This window comes from Aptenodytes patagonicus, chromosome 2, assembly GCF_965638725.1.
Source record: "Aptenodytes patagonicus chromosome 2, bAptPat1.pri.cur, whole genome shotgun sequence".
Lineage (NCBI taxonomy): Eukaryota > Metazoa > Chordata > Aves > Sphenisciformes > Spheniscidae > Aptenodytes > Aptenodytes patagonicus.
The window spans coordinates 44,160,570-44,187,329 of record NC_134950.1 but is presented as its reverse complement, the minus strand read 5'-3'; the positions used below and the strand labels follow the sequence as shown (position 1 = coordinate 44,187,329).

At 37.9% G+C, this 26,760-nt stretch overlaps 1 protein-coding gene across 1 annotated transcript in view; it reads left to right on the top strand.

Moving 5' to 3' along the window:
- Positions 1-17,140: 17,140 nt before the first annotated feature.
- Positions 17,141-26,760, top strand: part of RP1 (RP1 axonemal microtubule associated) — a 184,009-nt gene continuing 174,389 nt past the window's right edge. The window contains exons 1-2 of the mRNA XM_076328953.1: positions 17,141-17,779; positions 19,184-19,355. Of these exons, the coding sequence (XP_076185068.1) occupies positions 17,141-17,779; positions 19,184-19,355 (811 nt within the window). The remainder of the gene's footprint in view (positions 17,780-19,183; positions 19,356-26,760) is intronic.

The window sequence follows — 26,760 nt, the reverse complement described above, 5'->3', positions numbered from 1 at the left end:
TTTGAAATATTTCATTTAAATTATTTGATATATTATTTTGATTGTGATCTTTTCTTATTTTACCATTTTAAGCATATGGTAAGTTTCTAAAAGAAAAGTGTCTTCAAATCAAAGAACTGAAATTTCATTTAGAAAATATCAGAATAAGATATTTGACAGCTTCATTTTTTTTTTTTTGAGCATTTCAAGTCCTGAAATGCACTGAACAGTGCACTTCCTCAGAACAGTTTCACTTTAGACAACCTTGAGCTCCAATTATGTGGCCTGAGGTTATAAACCCTTGTTCACACTATTAGCTCCATTTACTTGAATGGGATTACTCGGCCAAAGGACACAGTTCATGTCAGTTTGCGGACCGGTTGTCTGAAATCCACCAGTATCAAGCGAAATATCACTATGACTAAAGACTTACTATTATAAGAGTGAGGATTTTAGCTCTGAATCCTTTGAAGATAACTAAGGCAAAAAGTATTTTCAGCCTCATTTGTCTCTTATCTACACCTGCTGCTACCAGGCATTGTGTTTAAAAAAAGGGATATTTATGAGGCAGTAATTCTCATGAAACACCTTGATTTTCAGCTAGATGAATTGCACAAGTGAGGAGCTGCAGTTTCTGAATTCAGGGATCTGTGTTTCTCCTGGGGAGCTGCAGTGCGTTAGCCTCAGCTAAGGGCCAAACGCCCACCCAGCCGCTCGCCCACTCCCCTCCTCAGGGAGGCAGGGGGAGAAAATAGGATAAGGAAGCTCGTGGGTTGAGATAAAGTCAGAGAAATTGCACACCAATTACTGTTGTGGGTAAAACAGTCCTGACGGGGAAAATGAATTAAATTTATTGCCAAGGAAAACAGATTCAGGTAGCGAGAAACAAAGACAAACAGTAAACCAACACCATTCCTCTCCCTCTTCCAGGCTCAACTTCACTCCTTCACTCCAGACTCCTCCACCCACCCCCTGAGCAGTGAGGGATGGGGTGGTACAGTCAGTCCATAACAGATCCTCTCAGCCTCTCCTTCCATTTGATACTTTTCCTCTGCTCCAGTGTGGGTCCTTCCACAAGCTGCAGTCCTACAGGAAAAAAAACCTGCTCCAATGTGAGGTCTCCCCAGGCCACAGTTCAGATCTCTGCTCCAGTGTAGGCTCTTCCAGGGGCTGCAGGAGAATCTCTGCTCCAGTGCCTGGGGTGCCTCCTGCCCTCCTTCTTCTCTCACCTTAGTGCTTATACTGCTGTTTCTCACTCTCCCTTTTTTTTTTTTCTTTTTTTTTTTTTTTCTTCCGCCCACCCCCTTCCCCCCCTGCCTGTCCAGTATCTTTGCCTTTTCTTAAATATCTTATCACAGACGTGCCACACATGGCTGATGGGTTCAGCTGTGTCCTGTGGTAGGTCTGTTGGAGCTGTCTGGAATCAGCTGTGTCCTGCATGGGGCAGCCTCAGCCTCCTCCCACTCCTCCCTGTATCCCCCCTGCTACTAAAACCTTGACACCAACACTCAGTGCATGAGCTTGTCTGTCTGCAACCCTGACAATGGTGCTTTTAAAAATAAATCAGGGACTATTCCTTTGTTATATGCTATAAAAGATAGTGTAGTCTAAGACTGTTGCGGAAGTAACAAATCTTTGAACTTGACAGCATATAAAAGCCCTTCCATTAGCTAATAACATTTATTTATTTATTTATTGATTTATGTATTCTGAGTATCTATATATGTATAAACAGTGTGGTCCCTTTAAACGAATAGCTTTTATTATTAACTATTAAACATGTTTTTTGAGAGCAGAAGATCAATTATGAGTCATCATTATCCCTTCCATGATCCCATTCTCCAACTTTGAGATTTACACTTCTGTTCTCACTTAAAGTGATCACTAAAACATTTATATCATGATATGTCTTACATATTTGCGTAGTGTATGTAATGTGATTGGGAGCACATGCAATACAGAATGAAACTGAATTATTGAAAATAAATAAAAGATAAATCAAAATGAATCAGTTCAACAAAGCTCTGATGTATTTAAAATTAAGGAAATGCACAACTGCGCTGGGGAAGGGTAAATAATAGTGGTAAAATTTCAAGCAGAAAGATAGTAACTAAGGGCCAGAGGGCACTGATAAAAAAGAAGACTAGGAAAGTTTTAAAATTAAACCGTGACTCTATTTGAAAAATGGGGGGAAAAAAATCCCCCTTTTTTTCTTCCAAAGAGATATCAAAAATTTCTCACTTGATCTTCAAAGTTTATAAATATTGATCCAAAAATAGGCTGACCTTGCAGACCCTCAATTTTCAGGAAGCATGCGCTAAGTAAGAGGAATAAACCCTGGGATCTGGCTAGCATACAAATATACCATCCCTACAGGTATTTCTGACTACTGCATGTAGCATGCAGATCTGTATTTGTGCAGATATTTATGCTAAACCTATGTGTAATTGTTCTGAATAAGGAAGGACTTATGCACGTATTTAATTAATTTGCTAAATTGATAGTATACTTAATGGCATCTTCATTTCCCTAATTAAAGTTTTGCAGTGTTGCAATATGATCTGAATTTAGTTATTGCTAGGATATTCAGCACAAATGAATGTACGTCTATCTCTCAGTGAATATACTTCCCTCTTTCAATGGATATACTACTTCTCTCTCTCTCGATACATATGTGTATATGTTAATAAAAAAATTTCAAATATATAAAGTAAAATAAACTTAAATGGTTTATGATACAGCAGGTTGTGAGAGTGCAGGAGAATGACTGTGAGTTATTTTAAAACCAGTATACAGGTAATGTTTGGAAAGGCAACAAAGAGAAACTTCAGATGACTATGAGAAGGACTTTGTAGCTGAGCTGCATTCACAACAGCTTCGTCTCCCAGAGAAAGTGAGGAATCCATCACGAGGTTCACCTGGAAACAGTCGAACTACATTATCTGGATTGTGCTGTAAGGAATAATTGTGACGTGACTAAAAGGTTCATCAGTCTCAGGAATCATAGAATCATAGAATCATTGAGGTTGGAAAAGACCTCTAAGATCATCGAGTCCAACCGTCGACCCAACACCACCATGCCCACTAAACCATGTCCCTAAGTGCCTCATCTACTCGTCTTTTAAATACGTCCAGGGATGGGGACTCCACCACTTCCCTGGGCAGCCTGGTCCAATGTTTCACCACTCTTTCAGTAAAGAAATTTTTCCTTACATCCAATCTAAACCTCCCCTGGCGCAACTTGAGGCCATTTCCTCTTGTCCTATCGCTTGTTACTTGGGAGAAGAGACCGACACCCACCTCGCTACAACCTCCTTTCAGGGAGTTATAGAGAGCGATGAGGTCTCCCCTCAGCCTCCTTTTCTGCAGGCTAAACAACCCCAGTTCCCTCAGCCGCTCCTCATAAGACTTGTTCTCCAGACCCCTCACCAGCCTCGTTGCCCTTCTCTGGACACGCTCCAGCACCTTGACGTCCTTCTTGTAGTGAGGGGCCCAAAACTGAACACAGTATTTGAGGTGCGGCCTCACCAGGGCCGAGTACAGGGGCACGATCACTTCCCTACTCCTGCTGGCCACACGATTTCTGATACAGGCCAGGATGCCATTGGCCTTCTTGACCACCTGGGCACACTGCCGGCTCATATTCAGCCAGCTGTCGACCAACACCCCCAGGTCCTTTTCTGACAGGCAGCTTTCCAGCCACTCTTCCCCAAGCCTGTAGCGCTGCATGGGGTTGTTGTGGCCAAAGTGCAGGACCCGGCACTTGGCCTTGTTGAACCTCATACAATTGGCCTGGGCCCATCAATCCAGCCTGTCCAGGTCCCTCTGCAGAGCCTTCCTACCCTCGAGCAGATCAACACTCCCGCCCAACTTGGTGTCATCTGCAAACTTACTGAGGGCGCACTCGATTCCCTCATCCAGATCATTGATAAAGATATTGAACAAGACCGGCCCCAGAACTGAGCCCTGGGGAACACCGCTCGTGACCGACCACCAACTGGATGTAACTCCATTCATCACAACTCTCTGGGCCTGGCCGTCCAGCCAGTTTTTGACCCAGCACAGAGTCCACCTGTCTAAGCCGTGAGCCGCCAGCTTCTCTAGGAGAATGCTGTGGGAGACGGTGTCAAAGGCCTTGCTGAAGTCCAGGTAGACCACATCCACAGCCTTTCCCTCATCCACTAGGCGGGTCATCTGGTCATAGAAGGAGATCAGGTTGGTCAAGCAGGACCTGCCTCTCATGAACCCGTGCTGGCTGGGCCTGATTCCCTGGTTGTCCTGCTCATGCCTTGTGAGCGCCCTCAAGATGAACTGCTCCATAATCTTCCCTGGCACCGAGGTCAGGCTGACAGGCCTGTAGTTCCCCAGATCCTCCTTCCGGCCCTTCTTGTGGATGGGCGTCACATTGGCAAGCCTCCAGTCGTCTGGGACCTCCCCCGTTAACCAGGACTGCTGATAAATGATGGAGAGTGGCTTGGCGAGCACCTCCGCCAGCTCCCTCAGCACTCTCGGGTGGATCCCATCCGGCCCCATAGACTTGTGAGCATCCAGGTGGCGTAGCAGGTCATTGACTGCTTCCTCTTGGATTACGGGGGGTTCATCCTGCTCGCCGTCCCTGTCTTCCAGCTCGGGGGGCCGAGTACCCTGAGGATAACTGGTCTGCCTGTTAAAGACTGAGGCAAAGAAGGCATTGAGTACCTCAGCCTTTTCCTCATCCTCAGTGACAATGGATTTTGTGACAATGCTTTTCACTTCTAACTTTCAGGAATATACTTCCCATTGTACTTTTTTATGCCAGGATGTGTGTGTGTGCGCACGTGTGTGTGGAGGGGGCTTGGGTATGGTTCTTGTTTAGCACATTAGTTTGCCAAGCTGGTAGAAACGTTTCTCACAAATAAAAACCAGGTCCTTTTGTAGAGTACACACATGTCATTATTAATTAGTACTCCCTCATCTTATCTTCTTGCCTCTGCAGCTATTTTAAATTACATCTTAATAGGGAGCTTTTTTTTCAGTTGCAAACAAGTTTGTTGTTATTTATTGCAGTATAAACAAATCCAGGTATGTTAGAAGTTATCTCTCAATTTAAATTTTTACTTTGAGAAAAGTCTATGAAAACTTGTAATTTAAGGAATATCAATGGCAATAAAAAGAAAGAAATATCTAAATGAAAATTTGCTTTTTAGCCCTAAAATAAGGCCACACAAAAATTACTTTTCACCCCCATTCCCTACAGTGTTTCTGAAGGGAGATAAAAGCTAAGGATTAGTATGCAGAAAACATTCTGAACAAAGCCTATTACATTTTCTTTCTCTCTGTAGTTCAAAAAGGCAAAAGAGTAACTCAGTTCAGTTTGAGGTTATAAATCTTACAAAAATAATGCAATGACTACAATATCCTCTGATATCATCATAAGTGGATGTACAACGTGGTACAACACACACTGTGTTTTTCAAGGAGCACGTCTAATTCCCAAAAGCAAAAATAAACCTGAAATAGCATTAAACCAATAAGTCTAATTGCTTAGAGACAGTTTGCATGACCAGATTATAGTATGTCACTTCTTTTTAGATCAGTCTCTTCTAAGTAAACAGACATCCTTCAGCATCTGAGTATTTCCCTGTGGCGGTCTGCTAAGAAAAACATGAGAGGAGATCTATCCGACATCACTTTTTCCGCTAGCTGTTCCCCGTGATTTATTTGAAGTCCCAAGGATTGCTTATCTGCCGAGATAGAGCAGCAGAGCCCGCGTGCCTGCCTGCTTGCTCCATGCGGTGGGTCTATTGTTCTGTCACGGCTCCTGAGAGATTGCCGTGGATTGACCTTGGCTGGTGACCTTATCAGAGGTGATTTTGCAAATACTGGTTTATTTCAGTAACATTCAAATAACTTTTTGCAAGTTGCTTTTTTCTTAACACATTCAAAGTGAAAGCCACGAGGTTGCTCTGGAGCCGGTTTTGTATTTCTGCGTTATTTTTTCGTTCTCTAAGGCCCTGTGTTGTCTTCTGCGTCTCTGCCTGCAGAAAGAGGGAGCCGACTGCTGCTCTTCAGAAGAAAAGTGCAACTACCTAAATGTGGCTTTAGAGTCTTATGGAAGCATGGCCAATACTGATCATAAAGCATACCTTCTTTGTCAGTATAATGCAAACCTGTGTGTCATCATTGTCACAAGGTTCCAAGGTGTTAATCTGAATATCTCTCTCCAATTTAGCATCCCTGTAGACAATGTTAGATCTGCGTAAGAACACTACTTTCCTTCATTATGGTCTAAAAATCTGAGCATTTTTTCTTAATTAGTGTTTCAAATTGTCAAGAAGAAGTTAAGGGGCAATAAAATAAAAATTTAACTCATTAAATATTGTCATTTTTAAATTAGAAAATAAGTTGAAAATAGATATTGTTCAATATTCAGTATAGTGAAGATAAAAGCATGAATGCATTTCACAGAATAGCACAACATAATGCTAGCTGTATCCCGAAGGGGAGTGGAGCATCTGAGCATACCTCCTTTCCAGATGCAGTCACATTCCCCAGGCACTTAGAGCAAGTGTGAACTAGATGCTTGGTACGGGTGTTGCTGATGCAGCGCGGCAGTCCTCCTCATCTGGGAAGTAAAGCAGAAAGAGCAGAAATACATTTGGGTAAAATTCCTGGGTCTGCTCATGCTGTATGAGGCAAGAGTAAAGAGGAGCATGGGTGGTTGGCTGCAGAGCTGAAGTGAGATCAATAGAATGTGCAAAAGCAGAAAGATAGTGTGTATTTTCAAAATCTAAAATAAGTAAAAGTACAAATTTAAACACTTCAATATTATGGAAAACAATAACTTTTCAGTTGGTTCAAAATTAATTGTACAATTTTTATTTTCAGTTTACGAATTTTCTGAGATTTTGACTCCCTGACAAAATTTATAAAGGGAAAAATCTCAAAAGCGAACAGTTGATGGGACAGAAAAGGAGTTTTTTGTTTGTCTCAAGTGAAGCATAATAGTAATGAGAGGGAGGAAGCTTGAAAATGCATCGACTTTCTGCTGTAATGGAGCAGCAGAAGCAGAAACATTGTAAAACTGTATTGACAGCCAGGCCTTTCCATCACTGACCTCTCCTTAGTTTTTAATGGTAGGTGATATGTTGTCTTCTAAGTTAACTCATCTGCTCTATCTTGGTTTCATGATGTTATTTCACTGGAGAATGACCACAAGGATCACTCTGGGGATCAGTCTGATCAAGTGGGGATATGAATGGATCCTTTCCATTACAAATTATATGTACTGGATTGTACCTGTGTCAAGCACAAAGTAAATGATTTGACTAAAGGAACTTAAGAGATAGAAAAAAATATTAGAGGGTCACTTATTCTATAGCTTTGCCAATGTATGCTTTCCTTTTTTAAAAAAATTAACATTTTAATCCTTTATCTAGTCTAATTTCAGTGCCTTGCATAATGAAACTTTAAAGTACTCTTCTTATTTTTTTTTACTGATAGAACTGCTTGAAGACAGCAGTGGTACATTTTACCATTCTGTCTGTGGTCATGTATTTAATTCACAGGCTTCCTACTTGCAGGTATTTTCATTGCTTTTGGTAATTTAATTATAACTTGATTAAAAATGAATAACATCACTACCAAACTATTTTTATTAAATAAAAATAAATACATCATCTTACAATTGAAAGTTTAATTAAAATGAAGTATTACCATTTTGTTTATATATAATTTTAAATCAATATTACAGTGTGTAGAAAAATTTATGTTGACAACATCTAAGGCTTCATTTAGATAGAGGAAAATATTGATAGATGGAAATCTGGTGGTGATAACTCCTAATATGGTTTGATTATTTTTGAAGGAGTTGGACATTGCCTTTCCATTTTTTATTGAGCATATATCCAAAAATCTTTATTAATCTGGTGTCACTTTTTAGTACTATTTGAGATTAGAAACTGGCACTATGCCAAAAATACAATGCAGAAATACAGGCTGGATGTCTTCATAGAAAAAAAAATGTATCTAATTGGCTCAAAAGTCAATATATGTATAAAGTCAGTCCTTTGGTAAAATACCGGCTCTGCATGTGAGGGACTTTAGAGGAATGTATTTCCAAATCAAAATAAAGTAAAAGGGAAACAACAGGTCTGGGAATATACAATCAAGACACTGGAAAATGACAATTTAATCCAAAGGATATAAAAGTAACTGAAGATATCTGAGTAGAGTTTGTGTGTGTGTGTCTATATGTATCTATATGTACTTGGTTAGATATAAACATGCATATGCAGAAATATCTACTTATAAAATTTGTATATAAGTGTAAGGGAGAATAAATGCAGAAGGGGGAAAACCAAGTATCCTGGAGGGCTACAGTAATAGAAGTGGTGACCGTCTTCAGGTTTAAAACTCAGTGTGGGAATCCTGGGTTGATTTTAGGAACATGCATTCAGCTACATTTTTTACATCTAGTACTGCAAGTACGACAGTCAAATATAATTTAGTAGTACCCGTATTTTCTTAGATCTTCTTGCTTGCACCTACAGTTAACTAAGTTAGACTCGTACTGGGGATTCAGGCACAGTGATACAACACTGGAGGTGATCAGCTTGTTTCCTCTGGGCTTCCTCAGGTTTGAGTTAGATATCTTGGCTCCTGAATCCTGGGCAGATGCAGGGCCTTTAGATCAGGGTCCATATTTGATGCTATTTCCATGTCTGTCAAAGAAATGGGTATCTAAAGCCAGGCTTAAAGTTAGGTGTGTCTCGCCACTGGGCATTTGTAGCTATGAAGTCTGTTATGGAATTAGATGTATGCAGATCAGTCTTTTCTTACACAAAACCTAGACAGGAGGAGAGGCATTGAGCTAGTTCACTGTCTTGAAAGCTGAGATGTATGGACTTAAATTCTTGCTCTAAACCAGGCAGTGAACTGGACCTCTGGAGTGGTAAGAGAGCTCTTTAACTGCTAACCAGAGGAATGGAGGACAGCAACAGCTTACTGCCTGGGCTGTAAGAGGGGACGGTCAGGTTTCTTCAGGGAAGATGGGCAAAGCAGTGACGAGCTGTGCATTGCACCAAAGCTAAGACATTAAGCAGCTTAGTGTTAGAGCTGGAATGGTTGTACACGTGCCCAGCAGCAAAGCTGTACTGTTAGCTATTTAGGAGCCTCAGGAGCCTGGGTACCTACAGGAGTAGGCAGCAGATCAGAGCAAGTGTTTGAAGATGTAAATTTCGATCAAAGACTTTAAAGTGTTTGTAGGAGGCAAAGCTGTATAATATGTCTAAGCCTTGTCTTTTTCCCTTCTTGGCCTCAATTTGTGAACAGCCTCTCTCTAAAAACAGCCTCTGAACTCCATCAAGGAAATAACACCAGACCCCAGCAAAGGATTTTATGATGTCCTCCAGGAGAAACCAAAAGATCTGTCCCTCAGAGTCAGTTATGTTGCTGGAGCTTCATGAGGTTTCTTTAGCTTATGCTTCACAGTGTCTCTATGAAATAGGAAAGTTGGCAAAGTCATTGCACAGAATTTCAGGTAGACAAACTGAGGCACGTGGGGTTAAATTTCAAGGTACGCTGCTAACAGCTTGGCCAGGGAACTCATGTGCTGCCTGCTTAATCCTTTTCTTTGACTATGCTCTTTGGGAGATGCAAAGAATTATAGTTATAAATTAACAGATCGGTAAGAAGTACAAGGAAGTTAAGAGAGTATAAAAAAAGAACGTGACAATCCTAGCTGTCTTAATGAGTGAAATTTTCAGTAAAACATTAAGGTCCACATAGGAGTTTTCTAACCAATACAGGAAGAAGTCAATCTTTAATAAGCTGACAGCACCAATTAGATCTGCAGTTAGTTTTAACATAACTGTTTTTTACAAATCATTGTGTGTTAAGGTCAGAACAGGTGGATGCATTATTAATTTGGTGAAAGGGCTGGGAGGGTCATGAAGGCAAATATTCAAGGGAGAAAAGAAATTTTTTAAATGCTGTAGGAGAAGAAAACTAAGGATAGGGAAAAATTTCTAGTCACTTTTTTTCCAGTTTAAAGAATTTGAGATGCTCTGTAAGCATTCAAATATCACTGCAGTGAATTATGTAGATGTAGTACAAACAAAGCAAAATGTAGTCTAGGATGGCTCTTTTTTCAGATGCCCATGCTCAGAAAAAATGAAAATATGGCTGACCCTTCCCTTCAGCTAGTATATCTTGCAGAACAGAGGGTGAGTGTAGATGGCTAAATACACCTGAGGCAAGAAAATAAGGAAAACGAAGCTGAGAATGATTATGCATTTAACTCTGAGACAAGCCATACACTCCAGAATGAAATTCTAACCCACTTAAAGATGATGGGTCAATTTGTACTTCTGCCAGGCCAGAAATTTCCCATAGGAAGCTACCTTCTGAACACAAACAGGCGTTCAGGTTTGAGTTAAATTTAGTGGTGGTCAAAAGCCAGAACAGCTCAAACAGGAGTTTTGCAGTCCATCTAACCATCCAGGCAGAGCTCTTTTAAAAGCAGGGCTCTGGTTTTGTTTTGTTTTCCTCCCCTGAGGCATACTTTTTCTTTTTTTCTCATTTTGCATCCCCAGCTGTTGGTTATCAAATCTATGTTGGAGAATTTAATGAATAAAAGTCTGTGGGGATTAACTTGATAAGAAGTTCATGTATATCAAACACTAAAATGCTCTTGTAATGCAATGGCTAAAAATCTTATCAGTAGTAACATATTAATAGCGGCACATTTTTTGGAAGGCTTTACTGGACAGGATGTAAACAGGCTGGGCACACTGAAGGGAACTTGACCCAGGCCCCTGCTTCTAATGTGATAATTTCTTTTTAGCATGATAGCAGTTTCCTAGTTCCATACCTTACTGAGCAGTCCAATTAAAAAAAAAAGCAGAGGTATAAGAGGTTGAAGGGACTTGGAAATATAAGGCACATTATCAGCATTTTCTTGGGGCATGAGGTCAACAGTAATAGTTTAACTGGTGTAGCAACTGCCCGTTTTAAAGAAGTGACTCACGCTTGAATGATAAAAATACTCAAGTGCTAACTGCTGTTCCATATGGCTCCGACTTAAACAAAGGGTGTCATTCAAGGGCCAGAGGATTGCCAGGCAGGGAGGGCCACATTGCACATGGTTCTGACCCTGCTCTGACTCAGGATAGGCTCTGAGTCTTCATGCTGCAGAAAAGGCTGCTTATGTTTCTCAACCTGGGGTGCTGGTTATCTGCTAAGGAAAAAAGAATATATCAGCAAACGTGATAATGTAATTGCTAACATATTTTTTCTTTCTTGGGCATCAGTTTCCTGATATGATGCTGATCTTGAGAAACACTGAAGACTCGTAGAATGAGGTGGAAAGTGTTGGGTTATATTTAGGTACCTGTAGCATTTAATCAGTTCAGTTACTAAAGCGGAGGAGTAATTAATCAGAATCAGAAAGAGTAATGATAAAAATATTTTTTACAATTATTTTGATGCTGTACTTTTCTGGGCTGATACAGAGAATTTTGGAGTCAGTTAGAAACTTTCTCTTCACTTTGAAAATTTCCACTTGAGCTTTGGTACTGCCCAGAGACTGCAGGCCAAGTATTTGCTTAGGGTGCTTGACCTAGGCCTTTTGCTGTACAGAATGGTGTGGCAGGCTAACTGCAGGCACTGGACCTTCCACTGGCCATCTCCATGCCGTTGTCTTCCTAGAGGAAACCCCTTGGAATTGAAAGGAAAACTGCCACTGATGCCTGTGGTCATTAGAGTAGATCCTTTGTACTTACCTGTCACTGTGTTCACAAAGAGCCAAACGTGAGCTTTTCTTTTTTCTCTTCTTTTCAATGAGAGAAAAGGACTGAAGTTAGTGACTGCCTTATAGTGATATGGTCATAATTTCAGTTATCGACCAGTCAATAGCCCTTACAAAAAAATAGGTCCAAGAGGGATACTGAGTACAGGTTAAATGTAATGTTTAGTATCAGAACTGAGTGCTGGAGATGCTCTGGAGATAAACAGGAATGTAATTTAAAAGTGAGAATGACAGCAACCCAGAAAATTGTAATCCTGCTTGCAATTACAATTTTAATCACTGATATGTTTTCTCATGTGGCCTGGTTTTGCCTTCTTAAATTTCCTGGACTAATTTTATATTCCCCAATTTTTCTTTGCAAATGGTTTAAATAAAAAGAACAACTGTTCTCCAAATATTAAGGCTACATTCTTATCACATCATTTTAGTAGTTCCATGGATGTCAGTCAAGCTGCCCACACAAATGGTTGAAAAGTGTTTTTGTGTCGATATTGATTGTTATAGGACTGTGACAATTTTTTGTGGCTTGTTAGCTTTAAGTCTGAATTAAACATATTTCTTATTGATGCTATTTTTACTATAAAGTTGACGATTTCTTCTATCTTTTCAGAATATATGGTGCGTTTGTTGTACAAGAAGGAATGCAGTGGAGCTTTTAAGTTACATATGTCTGGACAGAAGCTTTGTAAGCCTTTTGAGGTCTTAGAGAATTAAGGGTCATTCACACCATCAAATGGTGACACTTGTTTATCATCTTCACCAGGTCCCAGAAGTATTGTCTCTTAGGTCTCCAATTCTAGTGGTACACAGAAGCTACTGATGGATTACTTGGTTATCAAAAGTGGCTTTGCATGCACTGGAAAGCTAATGAGGGTAGCAATGATATTTTAAATCCTGCACTTAAAAAAACCCCAACGCTATAAAATTCCTGTATAAGTGTTTAAGTTATAAGACATCAGAATAACACACAGAATTTGCACTTGTTCATCTTCTGAACAAGTGTAAACAACAGAATACCGACTGGAATATAAGCAGTACATTAGCTAAGATAGATTAAGGACCTAAATAATTATATTAATATAATATTTAAGAAAGCAATGTTTATAGCAAAATATCTGTGCAAGATTATAATTTAATGTTTGTGCCTATGCATCTTATGAAAGTGGAACTGAAGTGGTATTTTAAAACTTCTATAACATTGAATTTTCTACTAAGAAAAAAAGTTAAAAACTCATTATGGCATGCAGTGGTAGTGTCTACTGAGCAGTGTTTTTGTTACTGTTCTACACAGCTAGTTTTGAGAGCTTGCTGTAATCCTGATTAAGCAAAGAAGCTCCAAATCAGATTGTACATCTGGTAGCAATTAGATGGAACAGTTACCATCTGGGGACATAGTATTTCCACTGGAAAAAGAAAAAAAACATATTCTGTGGTATAATGAAGTTACAGTTAGACGTAATCCTCCTGCCTCTTCATAAACTATATTCACACCCTTTTATAGTTGTTGCATTGCCCTTTTTCCAACATGTTGAAATGAAGAATGCCTCATGGATGACAAAACTTCTTCAGACTGTCATGTTTTATTGAGTGTTTTGAAAGAAGCTGAGGAACTATTTTCATTGTGATATCTTAATAGAGAAAATACGGGAGAATCTTTAGCACAAAGATGATCATCTTGACCAAATGTTTGAACAAAAGCAAGAATCAATGCCAGGAGATAGTTAATAAATAGTCTCAGAAGGTGAGTGGTGGAAGCTCCATTTTAACATGTTTAAAATTTGTATCACTAAAGAATTTCATTTGGAGGATAACCCTACACTGATAAGAAGATAGATTAGGTCACCTACGTTCCCCACCCACATTTTTATTTTATGTGGTTCTGTGAGTCTCTTGAGCAATCTAAGCAAACAGAAAATTATATAAATGAAATATGTAAAAGGTAAATAGAGTTTAAAAATAATATAAGAGGACTTGCTGAATGAGATGTTAGACACTCTGCTCTGAACAATGGCTCTCTGAGGTGAACCTGGTCTGGTGATTAACATTAGCTGAGATTAAGCAAATGGATTATGAAGTTTTTTCTAGCTGAGCGCACTTGGAATAAGACTAAGGATGTTTATTTCATATGGCATAGACAATCACATGTACAATTTATAAATCTCTGAAAACAAGCTAACTACTCTTTTATTTACATAGGACATGACTGTGGGTGAGTACGATGAAATTATATGCAATACTTACCAGCTATATGGCATTAGACATATTATATATTTAGAACAAAGTGTTCCACTTAGTGTCTTTATAAAATTTAGCAGCTTTGTGCATAAACTTTGAATGAGTGGTTTTGTTTATAAGAATGCAGGCAAAGGGATTAAATTCCAAATTCTGTTTGATTTTCTTGCAGGATAAAATTCTTAATTTTGTAATTGCCAAAATATGTTAATAGACATTCTGTATCATGTCATATCAGCTATTTCTTAATTTTAGAAAAAAATCATTTAAGTATGAAAATCAATACTGTGTTTAAGATGAAATGAAGTTATTACAGTATGATCACCTGTGGTATGGAATAGTAACTTCTACAATATGTTGAGTATTCATTTGTTGAAATGTTTGCTATTTGTAAGATGCAATTATAAGGTATCTGAAAGATGCATAAGCAATTTCCACTATTAAAATGAATACTAGAAAGTATTCATGGTGTGCTATGCAACCATCAGTTCTTTCATACATGGTGTGCTATGCAACTATCAGTTCTCTGCCAAAACTATCATCTGGTTTATTATTCATTTTATGTTTTGCTAAGGAAAACTTCTTTTTCTTAGTTACTTTTGTGAATTCAAATTATTTCTTGTTTATAATGAAAGTTGTCTTTTTTCTTCATATGTGTATTCTCTCCTTGTTTGTTTTAGATTTCGTTACTTCCACAGTGTCAAGACTCAGTCTAATAATTATCTTTATGTAAAATGTATTGTATTTCTCTTCCAAATGTTGATGCTTACATAACTGAATATTTTGCACAAGTACAAATATCCAGAACAACTTCTGAGAGGCTAATTCAAAAGTGATTATTATCGGTAGTCTCATGAGAAAATCCACCTGTTTTATCTCTTGTAAGAATGAATAACCGTACAGTTAGATGAAATTCCACTCCATTTTCATAAAGGGTGAGAAGTCATAGTACAGAGTAGCTGAGGAGCTATGTCTGTTCATTTCTGTCTCTGGCCATTAGTGATGATGACTTAACAGTTTTCTCCCCTTCCCCAGAGATCCTGGACTGGACTGTTAGCGAGCTCAAGTCTTCTTGGCCAGTTAAATGGGGTAACATGACATTCAGTTCACTCAAGAACTTTACTACTGTCATTGCTCCTTTCATTGGAGTAGAACATTTGCTCCGCAAAGAGAGTGGGGAAGTTTGTGTTGCAGCTAGCAGTAAAAATGCCTTTATGGATTTCCTCTAAGAATATCAGTATAAACAGAATGACGCATGACGCATAAATGGCTGGTTCAAATTGTGTCCCTAGTATTAACTCACCTGTCAACCTCTCAGTTTAGAATTGTGATGAAAATTTAGGCAGCTAATGAATAGATGTGTCAAAAAAGATGAGCAACTATAGCTCTCAGTGATTTCAGTTGAAGTGGAGCTCCTCCCTACCACAGAAAGTAAGCCATTTCACTAACCATCATGGACTGGGTTGTGTAAGTTGCTGCAGCCAAACTTGAATATGTCTTCCTGCATATTCCTTAATTAAATACAGGTTTGTGTTTTTTTTTTTTTAAAAGGTTTTTAATTTTTTTTAAATTTTAAATGGAATTGTGATTACCTAAATCAATCTTTGTGTACATCATTCTAGTGCAGACCTGTTTAGTTATTTTTCAGTTTTAGCACTTAGAATAAGTACAATTTACAGCATAAATAATGTATTAAAAGGAGACATTTCTTCCTGTGCTCTGATCATTGTTCAAAATAACAAACATTAAAAAAGTTATTAATTCTTAGTGAAGGCAAAACAGCCAAGCTGAAAACAGTGCATTACTGGAAAAGCTGTAAGAACACAGTAAGATAAAATCTTGTCAAATCTGACTTTATTTGAACCTTGACTGTCTTGAAAAATAGCAACATTTTCTTATCAGTTTCAGAACTGATGTATGTAGTAGTAAAATAGTCAAAATATTCTTTTCCATAGCTTCATTAAGAAAAATATGTAGTAGCCAGAAGAGATTGTTCCATTAGTCAATATGGCAGCTACATCAAGGTGACATTGTCAAAGAACTTAATTTATATTATTTTGATGACATATTCCCTGAGACTGCTATACAGCTTTTCAGTAAAACTCTACTAAAACTGCTTCCTTGAGGCTGATTAGTTGACTAGCCATTTCTACCCTGTGTTCCAGTCAAAGCAAGCCAATCATTAAGATAAAGCAATTTTATTTATTTAAAGGGTTGTCATTACAGTATCTGTATGTAGATTGGTTTCAAATAGAAAGATTGTAGTGAGAATGCTCTATTTTCAAGCATGAAGTCTATCGATACAGTTGTCAGAAATAATCTGTTGTTTAAAAGACCGGTATTTAAATGTTTCAATTTAAAGGCTACTTCTACTGATTAATACCTGAAATGTTTGTGTCTTTATAAAGGATTTAAAGATTTTTCTCTTACTAAAAGAAGTCTTATTTGATCAGTAGTTTTTCCCTCAATATAAATGCAAATATTGTAGTGGTTTATGTATCATGAAATATAAAACTTAGAAAAGCAAATGATCTGTCAATTTATGATGCAACAACTCTAAAACATGTTTTGGGCCTTATTCTGGTATAGTTTACAGTGTAGTAAATCAGGAGACTTTTCTCTGACTCCAGTGGATTTGCCCTGGTATAAAATTAGTGTATGAGATCAGAATGAATTGTATTGTCTTTCAGTTTTGTTATTTTGGACTGAGTATGGCTCATGCCTAGGCACAAATTGCTCCCTCCTAATAAGGATTTTGCTAATATCTTAAATATGAAATGTTGTCACTAGCTTCATCCTCAAGAAAGAAAACATCTAATTATCATTCTGGACTGACAAAGTACCTTCTTCTAAGGAAAGGTTTCTTGTGCCACAATGATAAGACATTTGAAATCACATTGGAGAGTTTTGGGAATATTTGCAAGAGCAGCTATGCTAACTTAATCCGACAGTACTGGAGTCTTTGTGGAATTTAGAGATAACAGCTTGGATCCATTTAAATCCAATGATTTTTGGCACAACTTGCTGCTGTTGGTTTCTTATAAATTCTCTTTCTGCACCTTTCAAAAAGAAGACCATATTATTACTAGTCATAAGAAAAGTTTTACAACCATCTTCTCTTTCTTCCAGATTGCTGTCAAAATGAGTGAATCACCTTCAACTAGTTACTCGGTGAATCAGCCAAACTCCTCCGAGAGTGAACACAGTTCATCCACGCGCCATTTCAATGTTACTGAACCTGTTGTAGCAAAACGGATCTGTTTCTATAAAAGTGGAGATCCCCAGTTTAATGGGATCAAAATGGTCATTAATAACCGGTCTTACAAAACATTTGATGCCTTGCTGGATAGTTTATCCAAACGGGTCCCATTACCTTTTGGAGTAAGGAATATTAGTACACCAAAAGGGAGACACAGCATCACCAATTTGGAGGATCTTGAAGATGGAAAATCTTATATTTGCTCCCATCAGAGGAAAATGAAGCCCATCAACCTGGAACAGGCTAGCAAAAAGCCACTGCCCTGGCAGATCAGTAGACCTGTTAGTGCTCGTCGTCGAGCTGTGCAGTTAGCAAGGGAGAATGAAGATGGATTTGGTCATCGAGAAAGCAAAATAACAACTCCCAAGAAGATGCTTGTTTTCAAGAATGGGGATGTAAAACTCAGACACACCATGGTTCTGGGAAAGAAAAATACACAAACCTTTGAGGCCTTTCTGGATTATATGAGCGAGTTAATGCAATATCCAGTCGTGAAACTATATACCACCGATGGCAGAAAGGTGAGAATAAAAATGAGTGCTGACAATTTTTCTATGATTGCTTCTAGATTATTTTTCATTAAAAAGGTGATTTTATCAATTATAAGCTTGGGACACTGGCCTGGTGTAAGACCTGATGTGCTGAATTTCAGCTGTTTCCTTTCTATGCCTTTTCCCCTTCAGAAAGGCTACTAGCTTGGAGGAAATATATTGGAATCTTGCAATCAGAGAGAAACAAGTGAGGACATTTTACTTTAAGTCATCATGAAAAAACACTTTTCTTTTTCTTACTCAGGCCTCTTTCAGGCATGCTCTCAGTCCTGTATTTTTACCCATTTACATAGAAACTTCCTTTAGTCTTAATGCTGTTTATCTGGGATTTTTAATGTTTTAAAAATACGATAAGTAGCATCTAATAACCACACATATTTTATCATTACATAAATGCAGAGTGGTTTGCCATTGATGACTTGGAATTATGACACCTGATTGTCTATGATAGTTTTCAAACCATGGATCAGGTTTTGTACCTCTAAGCCCAGATGATGCAGCACTAATAGTCCTGATTTTCATCTCACACGCTGTTTTATATAATTTTATCTCACTTAGTGTTTTATCTGTGTGTTTACCACAGAAAAACCACAGGTTTTATCTTGTTTAACCACAAAAAAGCACTTGTGATTATACCTAACAGGTATCTAGAAAGGGAATTCCATGCAGAGCTCCACGAGTTCAAGGGAAATCTTGTGTTTACCCTCCATTTGGGGAAATTCTGTATTACGTTGGGAAACTGTCCATATCACCTATAAGTCAGTGAAGTGCAGTTTGTAAGCCTTATCTTGCAATATATTTTGGAACATAAATTCAAAACTGTTAGACAAGGCTCTGAGCACCTTGACCCAGTCAGACCTGCTTTGAGCAGAGGATTAGACTACATGACCTCCAGAGGTCTTTTCCAACATATATTGTTCTGTGATTCTGTCCTATTCCTCTGTGGCAGTACAGGTCAAGCACTTGTGATGCATTCTGAATTTCCCCTTTCTTCCTCCAAATATGTGTTCATATGTATACCTACCTCCAAATGCATATTCTTATTTCATGGCTATGAACACTCACCGTGCAATGATGAAACAAAATTACATATGCAAACACTTAAATTGTAAGAAAATTTTGATCTGGATCCAAGTTGCTTCTTGAATTCTTTTTCTAATATATTTATGTAACAAGACATACCTTCACAGAGGTAGGAATTGCCTTATAGGAATTGAAAAATTAATTCCATGCTGTGATACATATTTAATAGCCAGCTGTAAACTAATGTAGAGACTAAGAAGTGAAGATACTAAAGCGTGAAAGGGATATATCTCTTACATTATTGTTTGTGGTTACTAAGGCAGAGAATTTAATGTTACCTTTTTTTTCCAGGTTCCTAATCTTCAGGCCCTGATATTGTGCTCTGGAGCTGTAGTCGCAGCGGGGAGAGAGCCTTTTAAACCAAGGAATTATCAGTCTTTTGGGTATTCACGGCCTGCTAAATTGCTTGGATTTGCAAATCGCGTGTACCCAAAAGCAAATGCCAAGTCAGAAAGTGAAAATAGTAAGTTCTTTGCTTTAATTTGTGTTTTATTAATTGGTTTGTCTCTCTCAGCATAAGATGTAAACCATGACAATCTTATTAGGATCAAGGTTATTCAAAAAGGTCAGTTCAAATTGTTTATATCTGCTCTGACTCCTCAAAGTGTTAATGTTCTTTTTAAAATTTAGGTTTCTGCTAAGTACTCAGCTAGTATGCATGTTTTCTTTCAGACAGACTTATTTAGAAGATCTATATGTATATTTTATTTTAATGCACTTAATTGTCATTGTTATTAATTTTTTGGTGTCACAGTTAATAATGGCAGTGGTAAAACCACAGGCTACTTCATGCTCTTAACTGACTGAATTTCTTGAGCAAAACTTTTGTGCAGTTTTCAGAACTTACCTTAGCAAGTGGAAGTTTGACCTGTCATTGTCATGACTTTTACTTTTTCCCATGTCCCATGCTCCACATAAGCAGGAGAAACATTATAGCACCCATCCACTCACAAATTCATCATGTTTTTGAAGCTGCTTTTGTCTATACAGAGTGTCACCCTCTCCTATATCCTCATGGCTGTGATACATGTTTTTTGGATAAGTTTGGGAAAAGATACACAAATATGAACTTTCCCTTTGATTACTCATGGAGTTGTGCCACTGACAAAGGTCAGTAAGAGTGTGAAGTGGCCAGAGGATGATCAAGAACATGAGGAGCTGTTGGAGAGAAGCCAGGCTAGCTGAATAACCTGAGGTTGAGGGGAACAAAATGCTGCGGTACTGGAGCTTTATGTCGTGTGGGAATCCTCAGCATCAGAGAATCCTGTAGGGCAGAGGTACTGTCTAGGGGGAAACCTGTTTAATCCAGAGGTACTTTGTACTCTTGATACAGCTGCATGCTGTACTGGAGAGCCCAGGGAACACTGTAATTGTTTCTGTATTGAGACTTTCCATGGTAATCTTGCCTGTGTCATGGAGCACATTGATACATAAGACACTTGGCTTCCATTTACTTGGAGGAGTTTCTTCCACATCCCTTGCAGTTTACTATGTCCCCACCAAACTATTCATTTTAGTTTTTCTCAACCTTCATGTTCTTTGACTTGCACAGCTTGAGAGCTGTTTGCAGAGCATAACTAATGAGTCAAGAGAGAATTAATTGGAACATTTTGAGAATGAAAGTTCTGCAGAAACAAAAAACCCTACCCAAATTTTGCTTTGCGCCAGAGATTGAGCCTTGCAATGGTAGAAAATGTGAGTAGCTGAGAATCTGATAAGCTCCCTCTTCTAGTCCTTAATTAACAGCAATTACAGAAAGAGAGAGAAAAAACCAACCCTCTTTTTGTCTTTAACCTGAGAAATTCAAAAGTATCCTGTGTAGGAGACATCACTGATGATGTGAGAGCCTGAAAAATCAAATTTCAGGCACTTTGTTCCAATTCCATTTCCTGAGACAGAGAAGGTGAGATTTTTACTTTGGGAAGCATAAGGTCTGGTCTGTGTTAGAGGAGTTAGTACAAACTTTTACTTCTGATTCAGTTCATGGTAAAGCATATGCCTGGGAAACTTGCAAGGCATTCTGCCTGAAATTATAGACACGTATCTATAATAGTAATATGTTAACTGTGAAAGTCTTGATATGAGACCATTTGTGACTCACTTGAGCAAAAAAAAAAGCTTAAATTCAAGCAATGTAGATAAGTTAATATTACATGTGTTAAAGTACCTTTCTGCAAGTGAAAACTTTCTATTAAATGGTGGCTCCTATATATTTAGGAATCAGTAGCAGTTGTGGATGTCTTTGTGTGGGTGTACATGCACTGTTTCCCTCATGCATGCAGAACTTCTTGGAAGACAGCAATACTTTATTTTTATCTCATGTTCTTTTATCTCTCACCTCTTGAGTGACAACTGCTAGAGAAAGATGAGATATAATTTTTTTAAAAGCTAAGTTATTACAAAGTAATCAAAACATATTTTGGGAATATTTAATGTGTATGCAAACACATATTGGGACATACTCAAAATTCATTGAAGTCTGGAAGTATTCTCATTGGCTTTACTGAGTTTTGCGCCATCGTCTACAGTACTGTAGCATAAAATGTATCTCAGAATGTCATGATTTAAATTCAGATTTTATAAGAAGTTCAAGTTCTTCAAAGTTTACTTCTCTATAGAAGGTCAGTCCAGGGGATTGGATCTGAACCCCTTATTCATGTGACACTACTCAGAGTAATTATTCATATGTTGTAGATTGTTGGATTAAGCCCAGGGAGATATATGTTCACCTTGACTGACACATTTTAGCACTAACTGTAAGAACTAACAGGAAATGATATATTAATGATTGCTAAGGCATGAAGAAGCAGCAAAGTTGGGAGCTTGAAGCCCAAACAAGTGGGCCCCTGTGAATCCCTTGAAAGGTTCAAGGCAACCTCAGCTCCCAACTAAGTATAAAATGAGAGCATTTAGTACTTTTTTAGGCTTTGGAGCTTCAAATAAGACTATAGCTCTGGCATTAGAAAGAACCTGTTGCAAAATAAAATTAAGTGGAAAAGTAGTTAAATGCTTGATTGTTTATTAAAAATTGGTTATATTTCTCTCTCTGACAACTTCTTAAAATGAACAGCAAGATCAGCCATGTTTTCCTCTTTATTTTCTAATACTCTGGTAAAATAAACACACTTCATTAGCTTCTTTTGTACTAATTTTTCTCCTTTCTTCTTTTCTCTTCCTTTGCTGCCTGTCTGCTGTCTCACCATCTGGATCCTTACGCATGATATTTGTCTGCTCTACTTTCCACCTACTGAATGAATTTGTGTTCTTTCAATGTAATTACTGGTAGCGACAGCTGAAATGGGCTCTAGCTCAAGATCTCAGATATTCACAGTTTCTTCTGATAAAGGGTCCAGCAATGATAACAACTCAAATGATAACAACTCAGATTCTTCCTATGTTCCTGACAGTCATAATGGTATAGGAGGAAATCAGTCAGTTACTGGTGAAGACTTATCTGTGGCACAGTATGAAGATGACATTGAGAAATCTGTTCACCTTAATCAAGATGGCAGTATCACAGTGGAAATGAAAGTTCGATTCAAAATTAAAGAGGCAGAAACCATTAAATGGACAACCACTGTAAGTCATGCTGGCCTTTCTGATGACAAAAATACCACCATTTGCAATTCTGCAATGCATGCAGTAGACTGCTTGTCCAATGTAAATGTATCAGAATGTATAAAACCAAAAGATGCTCCATTTTTGAAGAGCTACAATAAAGAAGAGAGCGACTCATTACAGCAGTTCAATGCAGAAGTGTCAGACAAAGAATCAGAGTCTGATTTAAAAACTGCTGATTGTAATAGTTGTAAGAAGAACAATTCTGCAGATCTAGACGTAAGCAATGTACCTGAGGATAATATCAGGCCTCGCTTTTATAGGCCTCCCACCCCTGGGCCAAGGCGTGTTAGACAAAAGAAAGCACTAGTTGAAAGTGTCACCTTGGTATCTGAGAAAGACGTTCAGGAGAAGACAATAGAACAGTTTTCCTACAGTGAGGAAATACAAAACAGAGAAAATAAATCTGAGTATTGCATGGTAGCTCATTCAAGCAGAAAAAAATCAAGTGTCAGTAATCCAAAGTTTAGTGAGATGAGTGACAATGATTTATTAAAGCTTTCTTCAGAGAATATAAAAGAAGAAATGCTTTTCAAAGTAAGCCACAAAACCAATAATTTAATAGAAACCACAAATAGGAAGACAGTAGAAGTGCCTGACGAGGATGAATTGGTACAGAATATACTAGAGAAATCAGTTGTGGAACAAGGTACATATAATAGTTTAGTATCAACCTGCAAAGCTAACATCAGTGGTTTCATATCATCATCAAAAATTTACCAGGCAGCTAGGCCAGGTTCAGCAGACCACATCCATGAGTCATGTGATATTAAACAAATAAAAAGATCACTGAGTTCTTTCGTTAGATATTCAGAATTATGTCAGTCAAAAGAAGAAACAAAATGCAAAGCTGCTGATTTATTACCTGTTTTTCAAGACTCAGTGCATTCAGCCTGTCCTGGACATAGCCAGATGAAGATGATGGTACCTCCATGTAGTACAGCTCCTACTGAGAAAATAAATCCAACAACTGGATTCTTTCCTACTGTTACCAAAAGTGAGAATCAAATCAGTGTCAGGACTGAATCTGTCAGGGCAACACATCTCATTGATGATAGCCAATCTGTACCTTCCCTCACCAAAAAGAAGAAGAAGAGAAAATCGTCTGACTTTCTAGAGCAGGGTACATATGAAAATCAAAAAGATAAAGAAATTTCAGGGATAATTAAAAGTGAGGGAATGCATATCACAAGCAAAACTGCACAGGATTCCACAACAGAGGCTATGGATAATTATTCTGAAATGCCTCAGAAAAAAGGAATGGAATTTTTTGTAAAAAACAATGATGGGTCTGTCAATTCAGACAAAAGCATATGTCCTGAAGATGAATTCTATCACCAGGATTCAGTGGAACAAAATGGATTATCATCTAATAAAAAAACAAGAAGTAATAACAACCAGTTGGCCAAGGTAAAATTGAAGTCAGGCAAAAAAAATAGTGTCGTTTCATCTGCAAAGAGTGAAGATGGTCTAATGACTCTTGATTCAAACAATGAATCTGAACATAGTCAGGATACACTGAGTACTGAGAAAGAAGGCACACATCTCACAACCAATTCTTTTGAACACACACATAACTCATCAGCGATTTCAAAACCATTGTCAGAAGTGCCAAAGAATCTTAACTTTGAAAAAGAAAAGGAAAATAATATTTTGGAAAAATTGTCATCAAAGAAAGAGAAAAAGCAAAAGGGGATGAAGAAAAATCTAAGTAAAGGTGCAAAGAAGTTGAGTATGTCAGAGAGAGCCATTACAGTAGAGGCTTTAAACCAGGAGGATTTTCAAGAGGAGGTTGTTGAGCATTCACTTGAAAACTATGTCCAAACTTGGCTGAAAAACTTGTTACCAAATTCTGTCTTACCCCCTATAAATAAAAAAGAAGGGAATGTAGAGAATAGCAATGTCTGTCATTTTCCTAAAGAAAATACTGATGCTTCTATAGATAAACAAATAAGATTTATCACAAATAAAGTGTATGTGACTGGAAAAAACCATCTGGTTGAACATAATCTAACCAAAAAAACATTAAAGCCTATTTGTGAATTGGGAACTTTAGAAGAATCAGCCAAGGATTCAGGTGAAAAACAAACTGACTCTTTGATTCATGCTAATACAAATATAGTAGAAGAAGCCAAGTATTCACTAAAGTCAGAACTTCATCATGATGGTAAGCTACACTTGTTTCATGAAACACATGACAATGATAAAAAAAAGTCAGAAGTTGATATTCAAGATACCAACCCACGTCAAAGAAAAAAGTCTGAAGTTGCTGTTCAAGTTGATTGTGCAATTGTCAATGAGGAAATGGGAATTGATGTTCAGAATAATTGCATGTCTAGCATGTTGCTGCATGAACTACAATCAACTTTGCTTGGTCTTCAGAAAGAACATAGTGGATGTATAGGAAAAGCTTGCAGCCTTTCAGATCTTTCTCCTTCAGCTTTTGGTTCTTCCTCCAATGTCATCCTAGCTTGGCTACTTGTACTGAATCTGAAAGAGAGTTTGATTGGAACAATCAATGATGATATGCAAAAAACTACCTGTAGCTGTTCTGAAATATTTACACAGTTACAACTTCTGAAACAAACTACAGTCATAGAAAAAGTTGATGAACTGAAGGCTGCCTTCTCACATTTTCGGCAATCAACAGAAAACAACTTATCACACTTTGGGAGGGAACTCAAAAAGCAGGACTCCGTACATTGCCATGAGAATATGCCCGTATCTGAAATTCATAATGGTAAACATTTGCATGAAAATGAAAAATCAGTTGAGCCTGGTATTCCAAAGGACAGTGTAAATTCTGAAGAAGCTCTAAAATTGACTGGTGAATTAGAAAATTGTTTTGATATACAGAAAGATCTTTGTAGAGAAACAGAGACTTTAGACTTGAGTGCTCCCAAAACACAGCTAGATGGTCAATATGCCAATACTAATTCAAATACCTGTAGCCTTGCATCAGCTATAGAGCCACCTGAAAGAAATGAAGAAATGCCTGATAGCCTATATAAAAAATCTCAAGATAAAAACACTGATACCTCATTCATTGATGAAGAGTCAGGAACTTCAGTAGAACCTAACTCAACAGTTCATAGTATAACTTTTAATGATAAAAATCGTGTTTTAGATCAGGATACTTCTGAGTTAGAAGGTGAAAAAGATATTATACATGTAACTACTGATAAAAGTGAAGATGAGAAAGTTGATCCAAAGTCAGCAGGTAATGACAAAAACCCAAATAACGAACTTAAACTAGTTGCTGAAACCTCTATAGAATATAATAATGAGGATTATTCTGTACAGGAAGACAAGGAAGATGCAGAAACTTGTGAGGAAACCTCTGAGAGATTATCTACAGTCTCTCCATTATCATTTTGTTATGAATCAAAGCAAATTACAGAATGTGATATGAGCGAAGGAGAACAGAAATTGCAAGTAGAAGAACTGGAGAATAAAACGTGTTCGGACACCGCTCAATTAAAAAAATGCCTAAAAAGTCCTGCTACTTCAGACTGGTCAGATTATAGACCAGATACTGAAGAGAGTGATTATAACTTTAGAGCATCCAGTGATTTGACCAATGACAGCGGGGAGGAAGCAGTACTTGAAAAACATTATAATACCGGCTATGTAAAAAGAACTATTGAACGACTTTATGGCAAGACGGAAGCTTCATTTAAGCCTGACTTTCACAAAGGATTTCCTTGTATGTTGAAAGTATTTCAAAAGGATACTGAAGAATTCCACTCTGCAGTGGTGGAAAAAAGCATTTCTTTTTCTCAAGAACCTAGGTCTTGTTCTGCAGAGAAATTGTTACATTCTTCACTACCATCACAAGGACTTCCAGTAAACAGAAACAAACATGACATTATATCAAGAAGAGAAAATACTTCTTTACCAACACCACAACCTACTCTTAACAGAGAAGAGACAAGTCATACTAATGACCGTTCAGGGGAATCTCCAGAGCAACACTGTCAACCTAGCGTACAAGCTAATGAAGATGAAGGAATATTGATAGACAAAGGCAAATGGCTTCTCAAAGAGAATCATTTGATAAGAAGATCACCACCTGAACGGATTGGAATGTATGGTAATTTGGATACAACATCAACAGACACAGTCCTTGATACTAACAGTGATGATGTTCCATACTCGCACTTTGGCAATCTGAATCAGTACCCAGTCCTCAATGAAATCTCTTCTTCAGAACTTGAAGACATGGCTAAACCTTCTGAAAATTTTTGCAA